At 38.3% G+C, this 25,683-nt stretch overlaps 2 protein-coding genes across 2 annotated transcripts; both read left to right on the forward strand.

Annotated features, from left to right (window-relative positions):
• Positions 1–32: 32 nt before the first annotated feature.
• On the forward strand, positions 33–5,153 carry LOC105393683. The gene is made up of 4 exons (XM_048630046.1): positions 33–2,096; positions 2,850–2,945; positions 3,300–4,167; positions 4,335–5,153. Exon 1 carries the CDS (start codon positions 145–147, stop codon positions 1,522–1,524), a length of 1,380 nt encoding a protein of 459 aa, XP_048486003.1. The 5' UTR covers positions 33–144; the 3' UTR covers positions 1,525–2,096; positions 2,850–2,945; positions 3,300–4,167; positions 4,335–5,153.
• Positions 5,154–6,160: 1,007 nt separating this feature from the next.
• On the forward strand, positions 6,161–24,433 carry LOC105392853 (neutral alpha-glucosidase AB). Its single transcript, XM_048630050.1, has 21 exons — positions 6,161–6,340; positions 6,431–6,665; positions 6,928–7,055; positions 7,936–8,155; positions 8,758–8,869; positions 9,754–9,898; positions 10,311–10,448; positions 11,238–11,346; positions 11,692–11,831; positions 12,156–12,343; positions 12,821–12,963; positions 13,361–13,458; positions 14,148–14,270; positions 14,603–14,768; positions 17,512–17,648; positions 18,716–18,828; positions 19,446–19,603; positions 20,377–20,490; positions 21,963–22,072; positions 22,898–22,998; positions 23,941–24,433. The coding sequence occupies exons 2-21, from the start codon at positions 6,432–6,434 to the stop codon at positions 24,051–24,053; spliced, it is 2,790 nt and encodes a 929-aa protein (XP_048486007.1). The 5' UTR covers positions 6,161–6,340; position 6,431; the 3' UTR covers positions 24,054–24,433.
• Positions 24,434–25,683: the final 1,250 nt, after the last annotated feature.

The following is a 25,683-nucleotide window of genomic DNA, read 5'->3' on the forward strand; positions in this document are numbered from 1 at the left end:
TACAACAACGTAACAAAACTAAATACTGTGACTCAGAATAAGAAATTTAGGTACTCTGTGGCAGTAGTGACAGCTTACATTCTTGATATTATTGTTTGTTTATACATTTTTGCAAAATTACCAAAACCAAAACACAATAAAAATATGTTTGCATCCAAATTCCGATTGTTAAATTCACAAGAACCAACCGAAGAAATATCTTGGTCTTCAAGCGAATCGAGTGACTACGAAAATGTGTCCAACAGTGAAAGATTTTGTAACATAACCAACAAAAATATCTATCGAAAGAGAAAACGCAAAAACAAAGCTATGAAGAACATTTCCAATTTAGACGTGACCATAATCGATGTGCCGAGAGAACAGAACCCCTCAGCCATCTTGGAAAAATCTCCGATTATTAGCAGAAAATCAGAAAAGTCTACTTTACTGTCTCCCATACTTAAATGCTCTCCAAAATATTTTCCTCCTTTCAGGGCTAGTAAAGAATGTTCATCACCTACAACTCTGTCTTTAAAGAGCCCTATACTGAAATCTAAACATGCTAGTCCTATTGTACCTATGAAAAAGATAAAGAAAAGACTCTTTAACCATTCAAAGCATGAGTCCAGAATAGACAATGTAAATGATTTAGAAGCCGAAAGAAAGTCTCCTATTTTTGGAGCTAAAACAACGGAAATGCCAAAACAAGGAATAACAGTTGAGCTAGCCATGGATAATCTAAATGATAAAGAAGGTAATTTTGATGATAATGTTGAAATCACAAAATGTGAAAAACATAATGAAACGGACAGAATGAGAAATTCTAATAATACTAATTTGAATAAAGATATTTCCCTGAATTCCAGCCAAAATACCAGCTTAGATGACAGTCTATTGCTGAAAACTAACCATGACTCAGAACTTGTAAAGAAAGTGAAATCGTTCTTCGATTGCCAATTTAGTTCAGAGAACCCGTCTCAACATTCCATAGTAGAGACGCAGACACCAACTGAAGTTGATACGAAATCAGTAGAAGATATTGAAATCATCAGCTCATTGACACAAGCAACTAAAAGTAACAAAACAAGTTTTGAATCAATAATTTCAAATCCTGTTAGCAAAAATGGTTCCACAGAGAGTTATGAAGCAGATTTTTGTGTGGAGAAGTCTAAAAAGATGAGATACAAGAAAGATGGCTTAGCATACAGGTTGAATACACTTTTGAAAAAGCAAGTGGCTAATATTTCGCTCTGGCAACACGAAAAATATTTGGCAGAAAATTCAAGTTTCGTTATTCCAAAAGCAGAGTTCAGTATGTTTCGTATAAAAGAATGTAATTTCAAATACGGGTGTTATTTGTTAGAAACTGTTGATCAAAATGATGATAGTGTTTTCATATTAATTAATGGTAATTGTTTAAGCAGATGTAAACTAAGTGAAGATTGTATTTTTAAGCTTTATCAGCCTTATATTGTTTTAGATTTCGACGTTAAATCAAAACTCATACTAAATGTGTGTAAGTTTGAGTGTGTTTCATATTTATAATAATTAATAAAATGAACTACGAGCAATGTTTATGACAATAATAAAAAGTTAACCATTATTTATATATCATGTTTTTTTTCATTTTTATATCTACTATTGTGAGAGATTTTTATATCTACTAGTGTGTCGTTTTTATGATGATTTTTTTGGAGCATGGTACTGCATCTAGCGCATAAATTATTTACCCATGAATTCATCTTCTTTTTTACACATGGCCAGACTACATAACTTATATCTCAGAAAAAGGAACAAAATTGAAACTTCTAAAAGGTTTTTTCTTATGGCAACACCGATAAAGTTTTTCAGAAGCTTTTCCACTGAATTTCAGTCAAGTCAGTCGATATTTCCTCCAAAGCTTTGTAGAACGTATTTTATTGAAGATTAAGCTTCTCTCTTGGGAGAACATTCAAATATAGAACTCACACGGTTAACAGTTAACTTCTGCTATTTAAATACAATACACGTTCAAAATAAGATACCTAGATGGTTATTTAATAATGTTCAGTGAAAGAACTAGTATTTGTTTTGCAAAAGCATGGGTTATGTATTGATTTCGTTTTTGGCTTACTAAGGTAAGTTGAACTGAAGGTGAGGCAGTAGTGTTTTATTATTAAATAGCTGTTCCCGCGAGCTTCGCTTCGCCTTAAAAAGTTTTCCCGTGGGAATTCTGGGATAAAAAGTAGCCTATGTTCTATCTCAGGGTCTAGACCATATGTATACCAAATTTCATTCAAATCCGTTCAGTAGTTTTGGCGTGAAAGAGTAACAGACAGACAGACAGACAGACAGACACAGTTACATTCGCATTTATAATATTAGTTAGGATGATTTACAATCATTGTAGGTATCCATGATTCTGTGAGTAGGAAGGAATCTCTCACTTTTTCAATTAAAATTAAGTAGGTACCTACCTAAAAATTTTAAACAAATATCTTGTAGTGTCCGAAAATATTTAAGTAGTCGGTACCTACTTATAATAACTAAGTGTTATAATTTAAGTGTTATATTTTGTAAAAAAAAAGAAACTGAAGCTTTTGTGCGAGTGTCCAACTCCCCTTTGGCCGGTGTTTTACTTTTAAATAAAATAGATATATAGCTGATTGCATGTATACAATCAATCACAGTTAGTACCTACGTACACTCTACTATTACTATAAGTACTTAGTATAATCGACCTATAAGTTATATTTATATCTGATTGCATGTTTTACTTCGTTAGCCTTTTATACACAACCTATAAACTTACACTTATTTATTATATTTTTAGGCTCAGGTAAAACTCAGGCTCATGTATTTTTTACGCATATTATTTTATTTTATTTCAGATCCCTACAACAGCCTGTTATAAATTATAATAATGACATCAAGAAAAGATTTGGTGTTTCTGAACATCATAATTCTTCTATCAATAGTCTCCACAGGTATAGTCTATTTTAAGATCGACTTGGTTTATTCAATTTAAGACGTTAATATAAACACAGTCCGCTGGCCAGCTGTTGCATGCAGCGTGAAATATTTGGTATCTTTTCATATGATAGAACCAGTCAAGTTAACTATGTGTGTTAAATTGGTCTACACTGTGCCATTGATGTGTAGGTATTCATATACCTATTTACTATGTACCTGTATAAAGAGCGTCATGAATACATAACAGATTATAATAATTCTATGTCTATGTTTTTAGTAGGTACTACCTACCGGTAGGTACCTAGCTAGCTAGATATATTATATTGTACCTACATGCACCCTAACGAATATATTTTTCGTACTTTCAGTTCACAGCATTGACTGTTTCAAATGTGTATCAATGAACGGTAAATTCGCGGCGTGCGACGACCCGTTTCACAACAATCATTCGTTGGCGATGCTGGAATCTCCGTGCATGGGCGGCAGGAAGGGCAGGGACGGGCTATTTCCAGCCACCTCATGCATCAAAATCAATGGCGTGTTTGGTGAGTGGGTATTAATGCACTCTCTTTGTTTTTCCTGAAAATTGAGGAATTCCAATTAGTTAGTATGTAGGTAGTTTATCTAAACAGTAGTTAAGCCAAAACAAACTTTGCATTTTTCACAGCAAAATTACACTGAAGAAAGTATGGCAAATATAAGTACACTACGGTTCTAAATTTTGAAAGTACCTATAATTTACTTTCAAAATTTAGAACCGTAGTGTACTTATATTTACCATTAATTAATAATGTACACAGGGCAACATGTAGGTAGTTAAGTACTTACATGGTACATGTATCTATTGAGTCAAGACCAAGAAAACGCCAATGGAGCTCAACTTAATATTTGGGCAAATGTTAAATTGATGTCGGTAACTTTATTTAAGCACTAAGTAGTCTATTCAATAAATAATTTATATATTTAACATTAAATTAAATTAATCATACTTAAACGAAATTACAAGAATTACCTAGGTCCTACTTGCAAAATAGCTATCTTTTTTTTTAATTTCCTGACTGTAGGTAGGTACCTAACTACTTTGCAGAGCATGGAGGCAATAAACCAAATCCACTTTACAGATGACACCGGCGAGACAATAACGGTGAGGGGATGTGGGCTGGACTCAGGCACTGTCACCACTGACACTGAAATTATCAGGATGTCGCACTGCGGCCGTTTTTACTACAATGATAGGTAAGCAATGTTTTGACGAAATTGTGCAGACATTCTTTAGTAAATTGAAAAGAATTTATTAGCGAGGGTGTGAGGAGGAGCAATGAAGGACGAGGCCATATCCGTTTCACTACGACGCAATAATTACTACAAGATACCTATCTATATTAATTATTTTTTTGTTTCAGATATGTCCACGGATGCCTCCAGTCGTGCAATGACGCAGATGCGTGCAATTCCTCACCCTCTATACAAACAAACAATATACCTATTCTCATAGGTATATTGGCATTTCAGATGATCAACGCAATGTTCAAAAGCTAACAGACTTAATATCACATTAAGTATCTAGATAAAAAAAGCTCTGGCAATTGGGACGCATTAGGTTAATTTTCACGCTTTTTGTATGAAAAAAAATTGAATGAAACTATGTAAGTATACACGACACATAATTACCGGGTACCTAACTACTTATTGATGTTAAGAAACAACTATTCGACTAGAATACAATCTATGTATTTACCTAGGTATTTGTAAGTCATTCATAAATTATTGCTTGTTCATTATTAATAGGTTAAGTACGTACAGAAGAGGATTTTTTAAATAACACATTCTAACTCAATAAGTTATTTTAACATTTTCTTAAATATCTCTTTACACGCTTTAGTACCTACATATCAGGGCCATGTTTGAGTCTTTATAAGTATTAAACAGGTACATAGGAGTTAGGGGCACATGATTGCACTTGCTTTGACTAGTTGCAGTGGAGAAGACTTAATCAAAAATAAATGTCCACTAAGTTAAATCTAAATAAGTTAACTAAGTCATATTATAGAGCAGTAATAACGTACGGCATAATCAATTTAGTTAAGTATAAGTAAGTGGTTATCTACTTTTCTGCCTAATTTTGACTTACGTAAGTACGTTTAATATCCTGGAAAACATTGAAATATATAATATAGATAATATAAGAAGCTTGTCTTTATATAAATGCATAATTATATTTATATGTGCCTTTCTATTAAACATTATGTACCTATATGTATCTACCTAACTAAGTTTCGTTTTCTGGCTGTGATACTTATGTTTGTAAAAAAAATATACATGCTGCGCAATACCTAAGTGCTAACGTTACGTATCTGCCCTTAAATATTATTTTAAAATGCCTAGTTATTTTATATTTTAAGTCTCATCAAATACTTACCCACGTGAAAGTAATATGGTAGGTAGGTGTACTATCTTTAGTTTATCATAAACAACTTTTAAATTTTTATTATATTTTAGAAGGGAATGTACATCATCTTTCTGGTCTGTATTGGTTTTTTTTGTATAATGATATCTGTTTTATTATGCGTATAAAAATAATGAAATGTAAGTTTAGTTTTGAAATTTTACTTGTTATTAATTAACTAACTTAGTTACTTACCTACTATTGTAGGCTAATCAATTTGTGTGGCCTATAAAAATAAAATGTACATTCTTACCAAGTCTACTGCAGGTTTTCTTGAACAATAATAAAATACGTCTATTATTGGTTTGCCATTTGTACCTATTATTTATTGTAAAACTATTCTAGGAAAAAATATTTATAAAAACATAAATTTCAAAAATTTTGTTTTAATTAATCATCACTTTAACTAGACTATTAATTTTGACTTCACTCACATAAGTTTCACCCCTTAGGTAACTAACAAATTCTAATAATGTGGGTTGGCTCTAAATAATAATTTATTAGGTCTGTTCTTTAAAAGCTTTAAAGAATGGTCACCCTATTTTTGACAAGAAGAGGTTTGAACTTTGTCTCAGTGATGTCATTTGTAAATTTAAATTTCCCGGCATATTTAATTTTTTTGAGTCTTTTGCTACGTAATGTTAGGAAAATATTAATATTTCAATCTCAAAAATATAAATTAAAAAATTACAGACAGTGGCATTTAGCAAAGATAAAAAATGTACATTGTAAATTTTCTGTGAAAAATGTTTATTCAATATGCAAAAGTATGACATTGACATAGCATAGGCTGGCAACATTACAGCGAAGCCACAGTATTTTTTCCACGTAATTTTTGTCAAAACTCAAAATTGAAGTGGGTTTATTAGCGAATTTTGCTCATCTGCGATGATATAAAGTAAGCAATATTACTCATTCACGTCTCACGGGGCTCCGGTGGTTAATTTACCAGTTACTGGCCAAGTAAGTATCGAGATATCATGTTTCAAATCCTTCACCACCGGTCTAACCTTCATTCTACCAAATTAACTTGAATTTTCTATGTTCTTTCAGGATGAAGCTCATCTGTGGCTTCTTGGCCGTACTATTGGCAGTGTACAGCAGTGTGGCTGTGGACAAAAACAATTTCAAGAGCTGTGATCAGTCCGGGTTCTGCAAAAGACTTCGTGCGTTTAAACCGGAGAGATCTCCATTTGTTCTGAACAGGGATACAGTTATAGTGCACGGCAATGTCCTGTCTGCGGAGGTGAACTCCGTCAGTGTCGAGGATGAGAAAAAAACCGTCCTGGTACGTGCCAAAAAAATCGACACTTCCTTTGTCCTTGTGTCGTTATTTCGTGGTATTTATACTGGCCAGTTTCGTATTTCGTGGTATTTCTACGTAGATTCAGCTTCTTCAGTATGGTTAAACATAGTAATTGATCCCAGCAAAGACACCAACACTAAGGGCCATATAAAAAATATTATTAAGGTTTTAATTTCCATGAATAGTTCTTTGAATAAGCACCCCAATAGAGAGCTATATAAATAAAACAACATTCCCTTTCCAGTGGAAATATGCTCTCCGTCTGTCAGCCCTCGTGGACGGTACGTTCAGAGTGGAGATGGACGAGGCGGAGCCGCTGTACCCAAGGTACAGGACGCAGCTGGCGCTGGATGGAGAGCCCAAGACTGACAGGTAATATTTACAGACATGTACAAAGCGTAAACGATAATAGCTTGAATTTTCCTAGTCAGCCCTTGAACTTCAACTTCAGGAACTGACAAGTTGTTTGGACTGAACTGTAATATAAGACAATAATTTACATCATGGGAGAATCCTGACTATAAGAGATTGTATGTTCTAAATGTATTTTTTTTAATCACCTACAACTATACTTGTTCCAAAATGTATGGGATGACAGCTGGTGTCAAATCTAAATCATAAAAAATCTAAACAATAAGTAACTTTTGGTGGTAAACTTTTGTCCAGAATGGATGAGGTGCATGAATATTTGAAAATGCCTACCATGAGAGAGGAGGTTGCAAAACTTACAAGAACCTACCGAGACAGGATTGTAAATCACCCAAACAAACTGGCCACTGACCTTACCAGTAATGTACCCACCAGAAGACTAAAAAGAAAAAATATCTGGGATAACATAGACCTATAATAATACATTAAGAAGGCAACCTGACCTGACAATGGGACGGTATGCCTGCAAAGCCAAATAAACAATGAAATAAACTGCTTATGGTTATATTAAACCAATTGCAAGTTGGCAAACAAAATATGAAAAAAAAAAAACTTTTGGTGCTTTAAAAGTTCTTTTTTCTTGCGGCCGTTAAATAATATGCCAGAATTTGTGTCTTTTTATGTATTTCATCAAGTAAATCAAGAGTAAATAGCAAATTTGTGTAGCTGTCCAAACAGGCCTATTATATTTCGACAAGTATAGATATCAATTAAACCATTCTAAAATATTACTTTTGAATTTTTACTTAATGCATTGCATATATGAAAAAAAACAACAAAAGGAAATCTCTATTATACAAAAGAATTAATCATTTGTTTCCAGCCTAAAACTGCTATCAGAGAAAGACGGCAAGCTGACTGTCGCCAACAGCCAAGGGCACCAGGTCATCATCACGATGGACCCGCTAAAGATAGATTTCCTGGATGCCCGTGGGGATGTGGCTGTGGTGCTGAACGAGAAGAGTCTACTGCAAGTGGAACCGCTGAGAACGAAGGAGGAAAAGGTGGACGTTGATGAGAACGGGGAGAGTGTTGTTGCTGTTGTGAGTGTTTTGTGAATGTCTTGTTTTGTTTATTGTGTTTCGGGCTTATGTTTATTACATGTTTGTAGGTTACAAAAAGGACTGTAGAGTTTTAAGCAATAATGTGCTGAAATTTATTGTTTATTAGAAAAAAAAATACACCAAGGAAAAGAAACTCCTTAGAAAATTGTGTAAGAAACTCCTTGAGCACCTTTTCGATCTACAATCTGCCTGCCAAGTGAAAGCCAACTCATGTTATACATGGGGCTAGACGCTATTGATGTCTATGATAGTAATGATTTGTGTTTTGTGTGGCTTCTTTATGGACGGATGGGTGGGTTAATTTGTTTCATGTCGATTACAGTCCAACTATAAAGTCATGACAATAAAGAGTGAGATTTGGCAAAGACTTTTTATCATTATCAGTTATTTACTTACATTTACATACATTTTAAAAATAAAATTGGTACTGTTTGGTTATGGCTTTTTCGAATTTGTCCTTTAATAAATATAATACATCAATTAAAAAAAGTCTGTAACAAATAGTTACAATCCACTTCCGTTATCAGGACTTTATAGTTTTACAGTATGTTATAGGCATACTAAACCTTGTATGTCTACAGGACGAGGAAGGCACGTGGGGTGAGAACTTCAAGTCGCACCACGACTCCAAGCCAAGAGGCAATGAGGCCGTGTCTCTGGACGTCACCTTCCCTCAGGCCGATAACCTTTACGGTGAGTTTTTAGGGGTTTATAATTTATGAGGTTTCTTTAATAATTACTCATAGGACTCATTCATTGAATTTGTACTTATCTGAAAAAGTAATAGGGGCACAGCAGGCTTTGCTATCCTATCTTGTCCTATATCTACTAACTTCCGATCGTAATCAAAGATTGGTGACACGGCGCCTTTATCGACGTAGATAAACGTCACTATATCTATAGAAAACCACATTATTATGGTGATCAGATTGGTGGACGTGCATTACACGAGTATATATCTATGTCGATAAAGATGCCGTGCAACCTGTTCTGGACTTTCTGAATATTCTACTATCGTTACTATCCTTATCTTATAAGCAGTTTAACATAAAGTACATTGTACTCGTGTCAATGAAAGGTCGAGGGTTACACACGAGCAAAACATCACGTAAACGCTAATGGCAATTAATTATAGCATAATCTGCAGTGATTGAGATTTATAGTTATCTAATTGAAGTGAACCAGCAAATTAGATAACATCTATAAACAAACTGATCATATTCAACCCAATTAAAACTTACAAAATACGAGACATGACAAAATAAGAAGAAAAAAAATTACGGGTTAGAAATTTGATTAAATCTACCAACCATCAAATTAAAATACATCATTCGATGGTTGGCTGAAATTGCTTTTCGATATTTTGTACACTGTACTGTTAACTTTATCATTTACAAACGTTTTTGTAGCTTTCAGTTCCTTGTCAAACTAGCTACATAACAAACTGACAATGCAGTTTGTGACTTTGATAAGGTACAAAAATGTACAGCTACTTATGCAGCTGACTATAACAAAGTGTTTATAAAAATTTTGCTTTGCTTGTTTAACACCCGGTTTAAAGTATATTTTGTCCGCAGGTATCCCCGAACACACTGACAAGTTCGCTCTTCGCTCGACAGTCAACTCTGAACCTTACCGACTCTTCAATTTGGACGTTTTTGAGTATGAGTTGGACAGTACCATGGCTATTTACGGAGCTATTCCTGTTATGTACGCTCATGGGTAAGTTTATATATTATTATCTTCTATTCCATTTTATTCTATGTAAGGATGGAAGTATCTGCAGCTGGTTCTTTCGAGTGGAACCTTTGTTTATATCCTCTAGGTCTAAAGTGTTTTCGCAAGCGACTAACTTTTCTCACCACGCTGGTCCGCTGAGGGCTCACACATCTAGATGTACAGGTTTCCTCACCCTGTTTTCCTACATTGTAAGAACATTGTGGTATAATTATGACTTGTAGATTCTTTCAATTCTGGGGCAAGACGTTCTTATGTTAAATTATGTGCAGTATAATGTTATAGATAGATAAAATATTATTTATTCTTGTACAAAAATAAGTCATAAAAGGCGGTCGTATCCGTAAAAGCGGACCTGGGTGGAAGGATATGTTCATTATATTCCTGTTCTCCCCAGCTCCAAGCGCACAGTGGGAGTCTTCTGGCACAACTCGGCCGAGACGTGGGTGGAGGTGGACTCGCGCGCCGGCACCGTGGTCTCCTCGCTCGTGAACCTGGTCACAGGCGCCGACGCGCCCGCCGCCAAGGACGCCAGGTAGGCCCGAAGGACCGTAAAAAGGGAAGGAGCACCGGTAGCCAAGGGCGTATGGTAGGAGACACTAGTGGGAGAAATATCGATCCACAAGAAAAAAAACTCTAAAGGTAGGTCCGAAGGACGATAAAAAGGAGAATCGAAGCTGATAAGAGGCAAAAGTCACTAAATACCAGATATATTCTCAAAATGGCGACGCTCAAAGAGCGTTGTAAGTATAAATAAACACAGCGTGGTCTAATGCACATAGCCCCTACGGCTCTATGTGCTTGCAACTGAGACGTGGGTGGAGGTGGGCTCGCGCCGGCGCCGTGGTCTCCTCGCTCGTGAACCTGGTCACCGGCGCCGACGCGCCCGCCGCCAAGGACGCCAGGTAGGCCCGGAGGACCATAAAATGGAACGAGTATCGTAGCGTTTCAGAGTTAAAAGTTGGAGAAATATTCATAAAATGGTGGCGCCTCGCCAACTACCTGTGACTTGTCACTATTCTCGCTTATTGTTTTACATTCTTATTTTTTTAGCTATAGTTGTAGATTTGCAGCTACTACGACGCAAAACTGTATGCGTTTGCCCTAGATAATAATAAATAAAATAATAATAAATAGTCATTTATTTCAAGTAATGCAGTACCCATATTGTCTTAAAACTAGCTACAATAAAAAATCTAAAATCTACGTCTAATAATGGTTCATCATCAGCTGACTATCCCATACCCTATTGGTCCACAGTTTTTTTGTCCTCCGAAAGCAATACTAACAACAAATAAACTAACCTATCCCCTTTAACCCTCAGATTCATGAGCGAGAGCGGCATCATCGACATCTTCGTGATGCTGGGACCTTCCCCCGCCGAGGCCACCAGACAGTACATGCGGCTGACGGGACCCACGCCGCTTCCGCCGGTGAGTATCACGTGACATCCGAGTGAGATCTGAGTGAGAGGGGCACAGTCTTCTTAGCGTGTTGCCGATAACTATGAAGGCTGAAGGATTAGCCAGTCAGAAGAATAGCGTAAGTCGCTCACTCTTTAGGGCATGGAAACTGGGCAGTCAGTATACTCGTATACTATTATTCGTAGTATTATACGGTTGATACTTGACTTGAGAATGCTTCTTGCATTGCCCTATGTATTGCCCTATGTATGTATTGTATTGCAAAATGTATTGCCCTATGCACAGCAAAATACGATTTTTGCCTGATATCTCTCTTACGATGTTTTTAGTAATTTTGCAATCCGTTTCTTGCAGAAATTCTCTCTGGCCTACCACCAGTGCCGCTGGAACTACGTGGATGAAGAAGACGTGAGGACTCTAGACGAGAACTTCGACAAGCATGACATCCCTGCTGACGTCATCTGGCTGGACATTGAATATACCGACAGGAAAAAGTGAGTGAATGAAAAAAGAGTTAGTTATTGGTCAATAAAGCTACGTTCAGTGTCCTTCTGCTGGCAGTAGGTATGCAAAATGACGACAAAATTTAAGTTACCAGAATAAATAGGGGGCGTACCCCAAGGTAAATTCTGGGGCCACTATTATTCCTAATTATATGTAATGATTTTAGATCCTACCAGCTTCTGATGGAGATAGCACGTTGTAGATATGTCCCCGTTAGAAATAAGCCAGTGATGGAGTTAGGTGAAGTTAGGTCTCTGATGGATATAGGGCTGTGTTGGACATAGGCCTCTAACTTTTTTTAATCCCTCCCGCAGATACTTCACATGGGACATGGAGAAGTTCGGCCACGCCGGCGACATGGTGGCCAACCTGACAGCCAAGGGACGCAAGATGGTGGTCATCATCGACCCCCACATCAAGAGGGAAGCGGGCTACTTCCTGCACGAGCACGCCACTGATAACGGACTCTACGTGAAGAACAAAGATGACAAGGATTATGAAGGTACGTCATGGTTGTGTAGCATGGGGTGTAAGACGCGCAAGATAAAACGGGATAAAAGTCGCGCTTGCTCAAATCGCAAGACTGGTAAAACGAAGCGAGCGCGATTTTTTATATTTTTCGACAGTGGCGCTATCTAGTGAGTGGAGAGAACAACTTCAACTGATCGCTGGTTGGTATACAAGTGTAGGTTACTTTCAATCTTATCGGAACTATTCGATAAAAATAATTATGTATACCGCTTGAAGCAGTCTGTCTACAACATGGCATGCTGGGTATTGCATCCATATTAATATAAGTACTATAATCTTCCAGACAACCCTAGTCTCTCATTATTACTCTTATAACTCTTATTGTGTTTTTTCTTTTACAATACAATACACTTTAATGGCACCAAAAACAAAAATTACATAAAAACAAACTAAAAAATAAACAGTTTTGTAATTTCTGTCTATGTAAGAATGATCTATCTATCTACAGGATGGTGCTGGCCCGGATCCTCATCGTACTTGGACTTCCTCAATCCAGCTGCCTCGGAGTACTATTCGGAGCGGTACCATTATGAACACTTCCCCGGGACCAGCCGGGACGTGCACATATGGAACGACATGAACGAGCCCAGTGTGAGTTATACAGGGTGTTAGCAAACTACGAAAGTCTGGCATGGCATATTATTATGTAGACTACTGTAATATGGTGTTGTTTTTTTGTAAAAGATGCAATATCCTTCAGGGTTAGCAGGATGGAAAATCTTCAGGTCAACTTCTATAACCATTTCACAGAGGATAGGTGCCTGAGGAGAAGAAATTACGAAAGAATCTGCTCGCTGCTTTTCAACTTTATCTTTCTTATAATAATACTAACTCTTTGTTGATTTATAAGAACACAAAATAATAATTTTATACACAAGGAAATTAAAGTAAAAGCGAAAGCTTTGCAACAGTCTTAGCTGAAGTTTACAAAACCAAGATTTAAATACGTATCTATAAAGTATAACTAAAAGGTAATTTACCCCGTCAGGTGTTCAACGGCCCCGAGATCACGATGCCCAAGGACTGCCGCCACTACAAGCCGCCTCAGGACGGACACACCGGCATCGCCTCCTTCTGGGAACACAGGTATGTGACACCCTGTATACAAGATCTCGACGAGACAATATCAACCGTTTGTGATACTCTGTATACAGGATCTCTATGAGAAAATACGAACCTTAAAAAATTGTGTTATTGAGACCATAACGTATAAAAACTGTCTCTTTGTAATATACCTAATAGAATTTAATTTTTTTGATTAAAAAGTTAAAATAAAAAAAAAAACTATTTTTTTTTTAAATTTTTAAACATTATTTTTATTTTTAAAGATTTTTTTTTAATGTAATTTCACGTGAAATTTCATACTAACGGTCCTATCGGTCGTATCTACATTGATTGAAGGTTAAAAAGTTTTAATTTAAAAACTCGTAGTAGAGTGAAAGCTGTAAATTACGAGACGTTACGACCAACCGCGCGAGTTTTAGTCCTATGACTCATCCAAAGCTGAATTTTAAGTATTCAGTTGCATTGTCTGACGTAGCGCTATCGTTGTAGTTTCAAAAATCGTTTGATTTTGCTTTCGTCTATTTCAAAATTCAATACTAAATCACGCCTCATGACCGTTCGCCTTGTCCTATGTGTCCTGTTTGATTTGACTCCGTTTACTACATTTTTTTACATAGCCATATTAATTATATTAGTGTCCCACTGCGGGGCAAAGACCTCCCCATGTTTATTCCACTATTATTTTTATTACAATTTATCTACAATTCCAGACACATCCACAACGAGTACGGTCTGTTCCACGTGCGCGCCACACACGCTGGTCTTCTCAGCCGTGACGCGGGCAAATACCGTCCTTTCATACTGACGCGGTCCGCCTTCGCCGGCACGCAGAGGTAACTATCACTCACTAATATACTTACTGTAGGGCCAGGTCGAGTACGGTAGACCCTGGTCCAGTACGATCTGTTTCACGTAGGAACGCAACCTTACATAAAAAATTCGGACAGTCCACGGCTTTAAAGTCTAACACGATCCAAAACAGCTCAAATTATCTAAATACAAACTAATTATGTGGGATATTAAAATTTGGCTTCGCCATTAATTTATCCTACCTCATAAACTTGACCAAAACTGCCTTAATTTGCAATTAATTTTGTAATTTTCTTTTTAGTACAAATAAAGTGTATTACGTATTGTATTTATTAACCTTTTATAACCTCACCAGATACGCAGCAGTCTGGACTGGCGACAACGCGGCGACCTGGGGCTTCCTGGCCGTGTCGACCCCCATGTGCCTGTCTCTGTCGGTGGCGGGCGTCTCCTTCTGCGGCTCCGACGTGGGCGGCTTCTTCCAGAACCCTGGGGACGAGCTCATGACCCGGTGGTACCAGGTAATGAAAGAATCCTGTGTAGGGATGAAAGAATCCTGTGTAGGGTGAAAGAATCCTGCAAGAAGGGCAAAATGAGCCAAATATTTTGCGATCTAAGCGCGAAAGGCGCTTTCTTGAGTAATGAGTCAGCTGTTTCTTAAATAGGGTGGGATTTTATCAGTGTACTACCCGTCGCCAGTGAAATACCTATTCAATTATATGAAAACGCTGTATTTTTCACGGATTTATTGCTAAAAAAAGCAAAATGCACAAAAATAGGGGCATTCTTGAGTGATCTTATATAGGATGAAATTTTATCAGTGTACTTCAATGACAAACTAAGCATTTTTCACTATAGTATCCATTCTGAATACGCGAAAAAACCCAGTTAACTATCTAATTCATTGCCGACGGGTAGTGCACTGATAAAATCCCCCCCTGTACGTGGGGCTTCCTGGCCGTGTCGACCCCCATGTGCCTGTCTCTGTCGGTGGCGGGCGTCTCCTTCTGCGGCTCCGACGTGGGCGGCTTCTTCCAGAACCCTGGGGACGAGCTCATGACCCGGTGGTACCAGGTCAGTGGAAGAATCCTGTGTAGGGATGAAAGAATCCTGCGAGAAAGTTGGCTAAATGCACAAAAATTGTAGATATATAAGAGTGTAAGGCTATTTCTGTTAGACGCATTAGCTGTTTCTGGAATAGGGTGGGATTTTATCAGTGTACTACCCGTCACTAGTGAAATTACTATACATATAAAGTTTTTCACGGATTTATAGTAAAAAAGCGCAATGAAAGCGCGTTCAATCTACCTGACAATGACATATTAAGTAACTTTCTCGAGTAACGCATCGGCTGTTATTTATGGTGGCATTTTATCAGTGTATTACTCTAAGACAGGTCAATATACCTAAAAAAAGACATAGAGTAACTTTTACTATGGGACCAATGCGGTTCAAGTAGGTATTTGACTGCCTGTAGTATTGTGACTAGTTAGCCAGCTAGTAGCACTGATAAGACACCAGTACGTGGGGCTTCCTGGCCGTGTCCACCCCCATGTGCCTGTCTCTGTCGGTGGCGGGCGTCTCCTTCTGCGGCTCCGACGTGGGCGGCTTCTTCCAGAACCCTGGCGACGAGCTCATGACCCGGTGGTACCAGGTAATGAAAGAATCCTGTGTAGGGATGAAAGAATCCTGCGAGAAAGTTGGCTAAATGCACAAAAATCGTAGAGATATAAGAGCGAAAGGCGCTTTTCGCCAGTAACGCATTAGGTGTTTCTTGAATAGGGAGAAACTTTATCAGTGTACCTACTACCCGTCATTAGTGAAATACCTATATAATCTTTTTCACGGATTTATAGTAAGAAAGCGCGATGAAAGCGCGGTCAATCTACCTAACAATTACATATTAAGTAACTTTTCTCAAGTAATGCATCGGCTGTTTCTTAAATAGGGTGTGTTTTTATCAGTATACTACCTGTCGGTAGGTCAATCTACGTGAAAAATGACGTTCTTAGTTACTTTTACTATGGAACCAATGCGCTTCAAGTAGGTATTTGACTGTACTATTGAGACTAGTTAGCCAGCTAGTAGCACTGATAAGACACCAGTACGTGGGGCTTCCTGGCCGTGTCCACCCCCATGTGCCTGTCTCTGTCGGCGGCGGGCGTCTCCTTCTGCGGCTCCGACGTGGGCGGCTTCTTCCAGAACCCGGGGGACGAGCTCATGACCCGGTGGTACCAGGTAATGAAAGAATCCTGTGAAGGGATGAAAGAATCCTGAGAAAGTTGGCTAAATGCACCAAAATCGTAGAGATATAAGCGCGAAAGGTGCTTTTTGCAGTGACGCATTCGCTGTTTCTTGAATAGGGCGGAATTTTATCAGTGTACTACCCGTCACTAGTAAAAAATATATAGTCTTTTTCACAGATTTACAGTAAAAAAGCGCAATGAAAGCGCGGTCAATCTACCTGACAGTGACATATTAGGTAACTTAAGTCGAGTAACGCTTCGGCTGTTATTTATGGTGGCATTTTATCAGTGTATTACCCGAAGGCAGGTCAATCTACCTATAATAACATACTGAGTAACTTTTATCATGGGACCAACGCGATTCAAGTAGGTATTTGACTGTAGTATTGTGACTAGTTAGCCAGCTAGTAGCACTGATAAGACACCAGTACGTGGGGCTTCCTGGCCGTGTCGACCCCCATGTGCCTGTCTCTGTCGGTGGCGGGCGTCTCCTTCTGCGGCTCCGACGTGGGCGGCTTCTTCCAGAACCCTGGCGACGAGCTCATGACCCGGTTGTACCAGGTGAGGGGTGTTATATGTTCAGGGCATAATATAAATTATGCACTTAATATACATTATGCACATAATATACATGATTATAAGTTTTTCTTCCCAATAAGGTATAAGTGTCTACAGTCTTCAGGGCTTTATTATTCCGAATTTTAATTTACTGCTGGCTAAACTAAAAGTTATTTTTTAAATCAAACATTTGTCATTTTATCCGTAAATAAACTTGATTAAATCCCAGAAGGGATCCTTAGGCGTTACAAAAATCATTCTGCTCAGTAACAAAGGATCTAGAGTGGTATGCTAGAAAATAAAACCAAACAGTTTCAAAAGTACATCTGTGATACCGTTTTATGTATAGTGGCCTACAAAGAAGCATGACCCCTTTTAGAGTGACATTTCTAGTAAGAGGGTCAACTTCTTTGCAGCGAACCGGATATACCTACATAACCTCTGTCTCTTTCTCTCACAGGCGGGAGCATACCAACCCTTCTTCCGCGCTCACTCGCACATCGAGACTAAACGGCGGGAGCCCTGGCTGTTCACCGCATCTACAACGCAGCTCATCAGAGACGCTGTACGCAGAAGATACGCGCTTATTGACTTCTGGTAACTAAAACACAGATTATTATTACATAATATATACAATAAATAGTAGGAATAAAGGTGGCGCCAGAATTCGCCTTGAGGTACCCCTCGTCGTAATCCATTAAAACCTTTCGAGGTATGTCTGTAAGAAAATCCTTAATAAATCCTCTGGTATGGTATACCTACTAAGTCATCAGTGTATAAAGGGAAAGAAACAGAATGCTAGTTGTCTCACTCGCACATCGAGACGAAGCGGCGGGAGCCCTGGCTGTTCACCGCATCTACAACGCAGCTCATCAGAGACGCTGTACGCAGGAGATACGCGCTTATTGACTTCTGGTAAATAAATATCACTAAAAAGTATTAACTTACATATTGAGGAATAAAAGTGGCGCCAGAATTCGCCTTGAGGTACCCCTTGTCTGCGGAGAAAATCCATTAAAATCTTTCCAGCTAAGTATGTAAGAAAATCCTTAATAAATCCTCTGGTATGGTATGTAAGTCATGTATAAGTGAAAGAGACAGAAGGCTAGTTGTCTCACTCGCACATCGAGACCAAGAGGCGCGAGCCCTGGTTGTTCACGGCATCTACAACGCAGCTCATCAGAGACGCTGTACGCAGACGATACGCTCTTATTGACTTCTGGTAAATATAACTAAAACAAGCTGTACTTACTTAATAGTCATAAAATATAATCATGATTAGGAATAAAGGTGGTGCCAGAATTTGCCCTGAGGTATACCTCATAGATATTCCGAAAGCTATAACGCAAGAAGTAGGTAATATGAAAATTGCGTCGTAGTCGTCTTTCTTTCCTGCAACTTATTTAACGACCGCCATTTAGGTAATATTTTTCCTTTACCTGCCCTCGTTATAACCTTCTTTTTCGACGTAACTTTCATCATCATCATCAGCCTATAGCAGTCCACTGCTGGACGTAGGCCTCTCCCAAAGCACGCCACTGGATGCGAACTATGGCTTTCCGTAACTTTAGCGTTCCTTTAAGGACCTTTATATGTCAACCCAGCCCTAAAAACCACGATCGTCTACTACCCTCCACACTAATCACCCTGTATATCTTCACCAGGTACACACTATTCTACGAGCACTCTGTGTCCGGCGTGCCGGTGATGCGCGCGCACTGGATGCAGTACCCTCAGGAAACGGAAACCTATGCCATCGATGACCAGTACTTGTTGGGTGAGATATTGTTGAGGTTTCATCATTGTTAAACAGCAAAAGTTCTAGGATGCTTGAAAGGAGAATCCCGGAGTGACACATAAACTGTCCTCCGGCGCAATCTGGGCAGTCAACAGTCAAATATGATTGACTAATGCTTGTTCTACGGTGACTCTAGTCCTCGGCTCTAATGTCTCATCAATGACACAACGAGAAGAAGTAAAAGTCTGCTGTTGTAGGCCTCTCCCAATGAGCCCCGGTAGATGAGAAACTTTTGTAACGGAAACAGCTTTTGAGGTTGTTTTTTTTTCGAAATATGACTCCTGCTGAATTTTTTGTTGCATAATGCAATATAAGAAATGAAAAAGCAAAATACGTAAATGACACCTTTTGTTTATCTCCTCATTATGTTTTCTTTTCTTTCTTTATTTTCTTTATTTTGGCTACAAACAGTCATTACAAAACATATACCATGCTACTAGTTATCTCTAATAAACTATTACAGACCAAAAAGAGCCGAATATGAATGACTAAATAGTCTTTCATTTAGAGCATTTAGGGTTACTTAAGTACATAATTTATCAGTACTAGATTTTATTATATGATACCTTAATTCATAATTTATCCCCACCCCACAGGAGACAAGCTCCTCGTGGCTCCAGTGTTCGAGGAAGGCGCGACGTCCCGCCGCGTGTACCTGCCGGGAAGGGAGTCCAAGACCGTGTGGTACGACGTGGACTCTTACCACGCGACCCAAGCCGCTGGGTGGATCAATGTGGATGCTGGTCTTTCTAAGGTAAGCGCGTGGGTTTGATGGGAGATACAGGGTGTTGCAAAAAGGTATGACTATATACTAAGCCGAAAATGGATGACTCTAAAGGTCATTCTAAACAACTTTTGTTTTAAGAGTTTTGAAAATTCGCGAAAAAAACACTTTCACTGCGTCATCCCCTTTTGGCTTAGAATAGCCTTTGTGACAACCCTGTAAATCTTGGGCTGTACACATAGCATCAACAACGCAGTTGATAAAAGACGCCAGAATTTTGGTAAATCTGATAAATAATTATGAATAAAAATGGCCCAAGAATTCGCCTTGTGGTACGCCTTCTTAGGCATGAAATTGCTTCTTGGGAATAAGCCCGCCTCTGTATATACTTACTACTTTTAAGTCCATTTTTGTAACTGTTTCTATTATTATACAATAAAGTGTTTATAAATAAATGAATTTTTATACTTGTATTGGAACACCAGCCTACCTATTAAGGGAATGTCGACTGCCATTGCTATTTTATGCTCCTTAAATTCTGACACAATTATAGTATCTACTTCGGTAAACTTTCAGGCTATGTCAAACAGGACGCGTTACTAGTGCGAGTCAGAGCGCAGTACGCAACGCAAAGCTAGCGCTGGCGCTCTGTTTTACGGTATTTTACCATAGAAATACAACACATCTTAGCGTCATTGCGCGGCGTCAAGTTAGCGCGCTATTAACGCGTCCTGTTTGACAATACCTTTAAACTTTAGGCAACCAATCTTTCCACCTATCTTCATCAATCATTCCGTTCTCAGATCCCTGTGTACCAGCGCGGCGGCACTATCATCGCCCGCAAGGAGCGCGTGCGCCGCTCGTCAGCTCTGATGGAGGACGACCCTTACACGCTCGTGGTGGCGCTGGATAAGGACGTATGTACCTCTACAAGTATACATTGGTATTCTGAAGGCATAAATTCAAATTTTAACGCTGTTAATTTTGCTGGCAAAAAAGACATTTACCCGGAACATTCACAGAGTCAAGTTTTAATCAAAGAAATTAAGGTTATACAGGTCTAAAAATTTGAAATTCTTCCTTCAGAATAGCTACCATTGTCATTATAACACGCGCAAATAAAGAACCAAACCAATATCATCATCATGATGCATCACAACTCATCACGTCCCTACTGTGTGGCTCGGGTCTCCTTCCAATGAAGGAAGGGTTTAGGCCTAGTCCACCACGGCCCAGTGCGGGGTGGTCGCGGCTCCGTCGTCGCCCGCAAGGAGCGCGTGCGCCGCTCATCAGCTCTGATGGAGGACGACCCTTACACGCTCGTGGTCGCGCTGGATAAGGACGTATGTATACTCAATACTCAGTCACTTATTGCATCCATAAGTTTTACAGGTGTTTACATTGTTAGCTAGATATTCTGAAGGCAGAAATTCGAATTTTAAAGCGGTCAAAACCTTAATTTCTTAAATAAAATATCGACTCTTTAAGTTATACCGTAAATGTGAGTTTTGCTAGCAAAATTTATAGTTTGACAGCGTTAAAATTAGAATTTCTGCCTTTAGTATAGCTTCCATTGACCTTATAATAGTTTAGAATAGAATTTCTGCCTTCAGAATAGCTACCATTGTCATTATAACACACGCCAATTAAGAAGCAATATCATAATCATCTCCACCCATCACGCCCCCACTGCTGGGTCTCCGTCCAATAAAGGAAGGGTTGAGGCCTAGTCCACCACGGCCCAGTGCGGGGTGCTCGCGGCTCCGTCGTCGCCCGCAAGGAGCGCGTGCGCCGCTCGTCAGCTCTGATGGAAGATGACCCCTACACGCTAGTGGTGGCGCTGGATGAGGACGTATGTAAATTAAATCCAATTTCGATCAAAGTCTTTTAAATTTTGACATGACTAAATTTAAAGGCTACCGGTGTGCAGAATCACCTTTTATATATTTGAATTCTTTGGCATATTTTCAAATTTCACAGGGTTACTTTCAAATTTTAAAAGCTGTAAGCTGTAACACATTTCATATATTATACCTAATACTTAATACTTATATTATAAATGCAAATGTTTGTGAGTATGTGTGTATGTTTGTTACTTTTTCACGTCACACGGCTGAACCGATTATAACGGAATTTGGTATGGAGTTCCTGAGATCCTGCATTCACTTTTTAAGGTGAAGCGAAGCGCGCGGGAACAGCTAGTTATGGCATAAATTACTTGTACAAGTACCTAAGGTGTAACATAGAAGTTGATCTATTATATTTGTAGAAACAATGTAATTTTACCCATAGAAACAATGTCATTTTGCCCATTGGGTGTAGCAAATTAAAGAAACCACTTAGGAAACGCTGTAGACTTCCAGTAATCATTTTATATAATTTGTTGCAGGGTAAAGCGGAGGGCACTCTGTACATCGACGACGGCGCGACGTACGAGTACAAGAACAACCAGTACATCTACGCCAAGTTCGCTTACGACGGCAAGTCGCTCACCTACTCGTGAGTACACCGAATTAATTACTTTTATCCAGAAATTTTACTAGGGTCAAGCAATTTTAACTTCAGAACGGAAAACGATGGTAGCTTTTATCTTTTTTTAACTGGTATCCCTAAATTAATTAATAATAATAAGACGTGGTACGTCATAATAGTGTCTGAAATTAACCTTTTTGCTATTCCTGAGCTGAGCATAAAAAGCAGAATGTATAGTCCGAAGTCTTAGAGTATCTCTCTCAACTAAATTAACCCATCAACTGAGGCATTGAAGAAGAAAAAAATATTTTGGGATGGTTTATGGTCTAACTATACAAAATAACACACTGTAATTTGTACATAAAATATTAAGGTAAAGGGTTTGGTTGTGGATATGTCACAGTAAATAACGTATTTAAAACTCATGAAATGTTTGACACAGATTCATTCAACCAAAATCGACCAAACCCGAGGAATTGCACTGGTGAGTGCATTCATTGTTATAAATTAATAGCTTTTCGGCTCAATGGGAGATTTTCTACCATAGACAAAAACCGATTATAGATGGCGCTAGTAAAACTTCATACTCAACAACACTGCATATTTTTTTTAGCCGGCATGGATTCCTGTCCTTTCAGCCAATACAAAAACTCAATGGATCTGAATTCAACCATATGCGATAACTAGCTGTTATATTATTATGCATAATATGAAGTGTAAACTAGTTTAAGACACACGGGTAACACTTTATTTAGACCAAAGGATAGGACCGGCGCATCCTTCCTTTTGAAATCAATGACAATCGCCCAAAGATATTTAGCGATGATTGATTAAACTCTCGTATGTTTCCAGGTTCATAAACAAGAACGCCAGCTACCCCACGCGCTCGTGGGTGGAGCGCATCGTGGTGGCCGGCATCAAGACCGTGCCCAAGACCGCCAAGCTGCACCAGGGTGAGTACAGTTAGCAAAAGAGATATTTAGCATCCTACAGAAGGACCGCCCAAACACTAAATGCATGTAGGTGACATAAAACATATCAGAGTCGTGAGCACAAGTTTCGATCCTCCGTTAACGTTGCGTATCGTCAACTGTCACTGTCAAAATGTAAGGCAAATTTGTTAGTTCCAAAAGTGGCATTTGTTTTTTCCATGTTAGGTGGAATTTCACCAAACGCTAAACGTATTTAGTAGCCTGTCATACGTCTGTCAGTTGGTACAAAATGTATTTAAAATTTGATTTAAATACGTTTAGCGTTTGGTAAAAGCGACCCTTCGTGTAGATTCGAAAATAGTATCGAATCCTATGCTCGCGCCTCAGTAATCAATAGAGCTAGTTTGAAATATTTTTGATCCATGATTTGTCCACCTAGAGTTGACTCTTAAAATTCAAATTCAAATGGTTTAATCGACGTAAAATTTTACAATTATTTGTCGATAGTCATCTACCACCATTTCACAAAGGCCCCGTCATTGAGAAGGAAAGAAATGGCGAAAGAAACTCCTCGAGCATCTTTTCAACTTTTTCCTTATATATCTATTACAATTACAATTTTTACTTATATCTTAACTTGAGTTTGCGCGGCTACAGTGCCATAAGTATACACTACTGGACACAGTATTTTTATATATTCAGCCAACAAACCCAAAATTAAATTAAACAAAACAACTGATGTCGTTGTTTTGTGAGATTGATTTGTTTTGCAGCAATTTGATTGACTACATTTTTACTTCAGCAAGACTGAAATTCATGTTTAGGTAGGATATAATATTCTTCACAATATATTTAACATCACAGACCTGTCATATAATTGTGGCATTTGTGGAATCTAGACATATAATGTATGTGCTTAACATGCTGTATCACCAAACTTATAACACCATTCACCACCCGCAGGCGACAAGGCTACGGCGCTCCAGATGACCCTCCACAAGGGCAACGACGTGCTCGTCGTCAGGAAACCCGCCGCCGCCATGGACCGGCCCTGGGACATACGCTTCCACTTCTAGAGGGGAAGGAAGAGAGGGGGGGTCCACTTCTAGACGGGGAGGAGGGGATAGGCAATACTGTAGGTGTGTCAAGATAAGGCTGGTCGCAGCGTAAAGCTAGCTAGGACTATCCGCAGCAAGACTTAACTAATAGAAACCTGGCAGATCTTAGATAAAAATATACGAACAAGCTGGTTTGTCACATACAAAATTAAAGCAACAAACTGTCCACATTTTATTTACTGTTAAACCGTTTTAAGTTCAACCTAATTAAAGTACTCAGTGGTTGAAGTGGGTGTTATTTGTCGAGACGATTCTTTGGTCGAGCGACTTTTGTGCTGCAAGCCGCCATAATTTAGGGTGCGTCCAAAAAAGCGATAGGGTGACATTTTAGCATTGTATTTACCCAACATACTGAACAACTTTCATTATGGGACCAACTCTGAACTGTTTCATACTGATGGTGACTGATAAAATGTCACCTAACTAGTATAAGCGCACTTTACTGTATATCGAAGCATATTATTATCGATTGCTATCTTTGGACGCACCTATAGGTAATTGTCAAGTGATATACACGAGAACATGTACAGTCTGGCGCAAAGATACCTGACCTCTCTCATAGTGACAATGCTACCTGGGATGGATCAGGTGTCTTGGCCCCAGACTGTATGTTATGAACATCAGTTGGTCAGGGTGTTTTTAAATTGTGATTCTTTTAAAGCTATTTCAGTGATCGTTTTGTATGGTATTAATAATAACGTAATGTGTTAAATTAAAATGCAATCCGGGAATTAGGAATAAACATGACAGGAGTGTATTGTTTGTGATTATGATTTTCACGAATGCTGCTTAAATACCTCAGGTATTAGTCAATAAACGAACAGCGCTGAAAGTTATAAGAAAACGCGTCATACAACAAACAAAATATAAAAATAATGAACGATAATAAAAAATATAAAAAAATCTGACGTTCAAAAAATTATTGCGTTTTTTTTAAGCTTTCGCGCTGTTTGTTGCTGCAAGTTTTTACTTTTATAATCAGTATAGTCAGTGTGTTTTTAACACTCAGCAGACAAAATTATAATTATTGATGTATTCTGCGAAAAAAACTTATCTCTTAATATTTTGTGAATTTGAAAAATTACATGTACATTTTAGATGTGTTTGCTATTGACCCGAACACTGTTAAAATTCATCATTATAATAATATCTACTGATTTGTGTCCAGTTATAATTTCTTACTTGCATTAAATGCATCCGATATTTTGTTAAATCAATGTATTTAATTTTCAATACCACTTAATTTGTAAGATAATAAATAAATAATGTAGTAAATAATAAAAAGGATCAGTGCGATCATTTTTAAATTTTTGACTTTTATTTTAAATCATCCAAAATTTATAGTATACATGATTATATTGAATTTATACAGGGATTAAAACAAAAGGTATAGTAAACCAAAAGACGTAACTCGGAAGGTCATTCCAAACAAAATTGTGTACGACTAAGAGAGCCCGCAGACTGCAGACTTTTAGTCGGCCGATAGTTTGGTCGGGCTCTTGTATCTGTATTGTATCTTTTATCAGTATGGAGATGTATGGTAGTACAACGATTAGGTATCGGCCGATAAAAAAGTTTCATAGGATTC

The sequence above is a fragment of the Plutella xylostella genome, chromosome 24, assembly GCF_932276165.1.
Source record: "Plutella xylostella chromosome 24, ilPluXylo3.1, whole genome shotgun sequence".
Taxonomy (NCBI): domain Eukaryota; kingdom Metazoa; phylum Arthropoda; class Insecta; order Lepidoptera; family Plutellidae; genus Plutella; species Plutella xylostella.

Excerpts from the sequence above, each read along its gene's own strand:
- LOC105392853 (XM_048630050.1), top strand. The coding sequence starts at position 6,432 with ATGAAGCTCATCTGTGGCTTCTTGGCCGTACTATTGGCAGTGTACAGC. Across the intron at positions 9,899-10,310 it reads CCTGTTATGTACGCTCATGG|CTCCAAGCGCACAGTGGGAG; the intron begins GTAAGTTTATAT and ends TGTTCTCCCCAG. Across the intron at positions 22,999-23,940 it reads GACCGCCAAGCTGCACCAGG|GCGACAAGGCTACGGCGCTC; the intron begins GTGAGTACAGTT and ends CACCACCCGCAG.
- LOC105393683 (XM_048630046.1), top strand. The coding sequence starts at position 145 with ATGTTTGCATCCAAATTCCGATTGTTAAATTCACAAGAACCAACCGAA.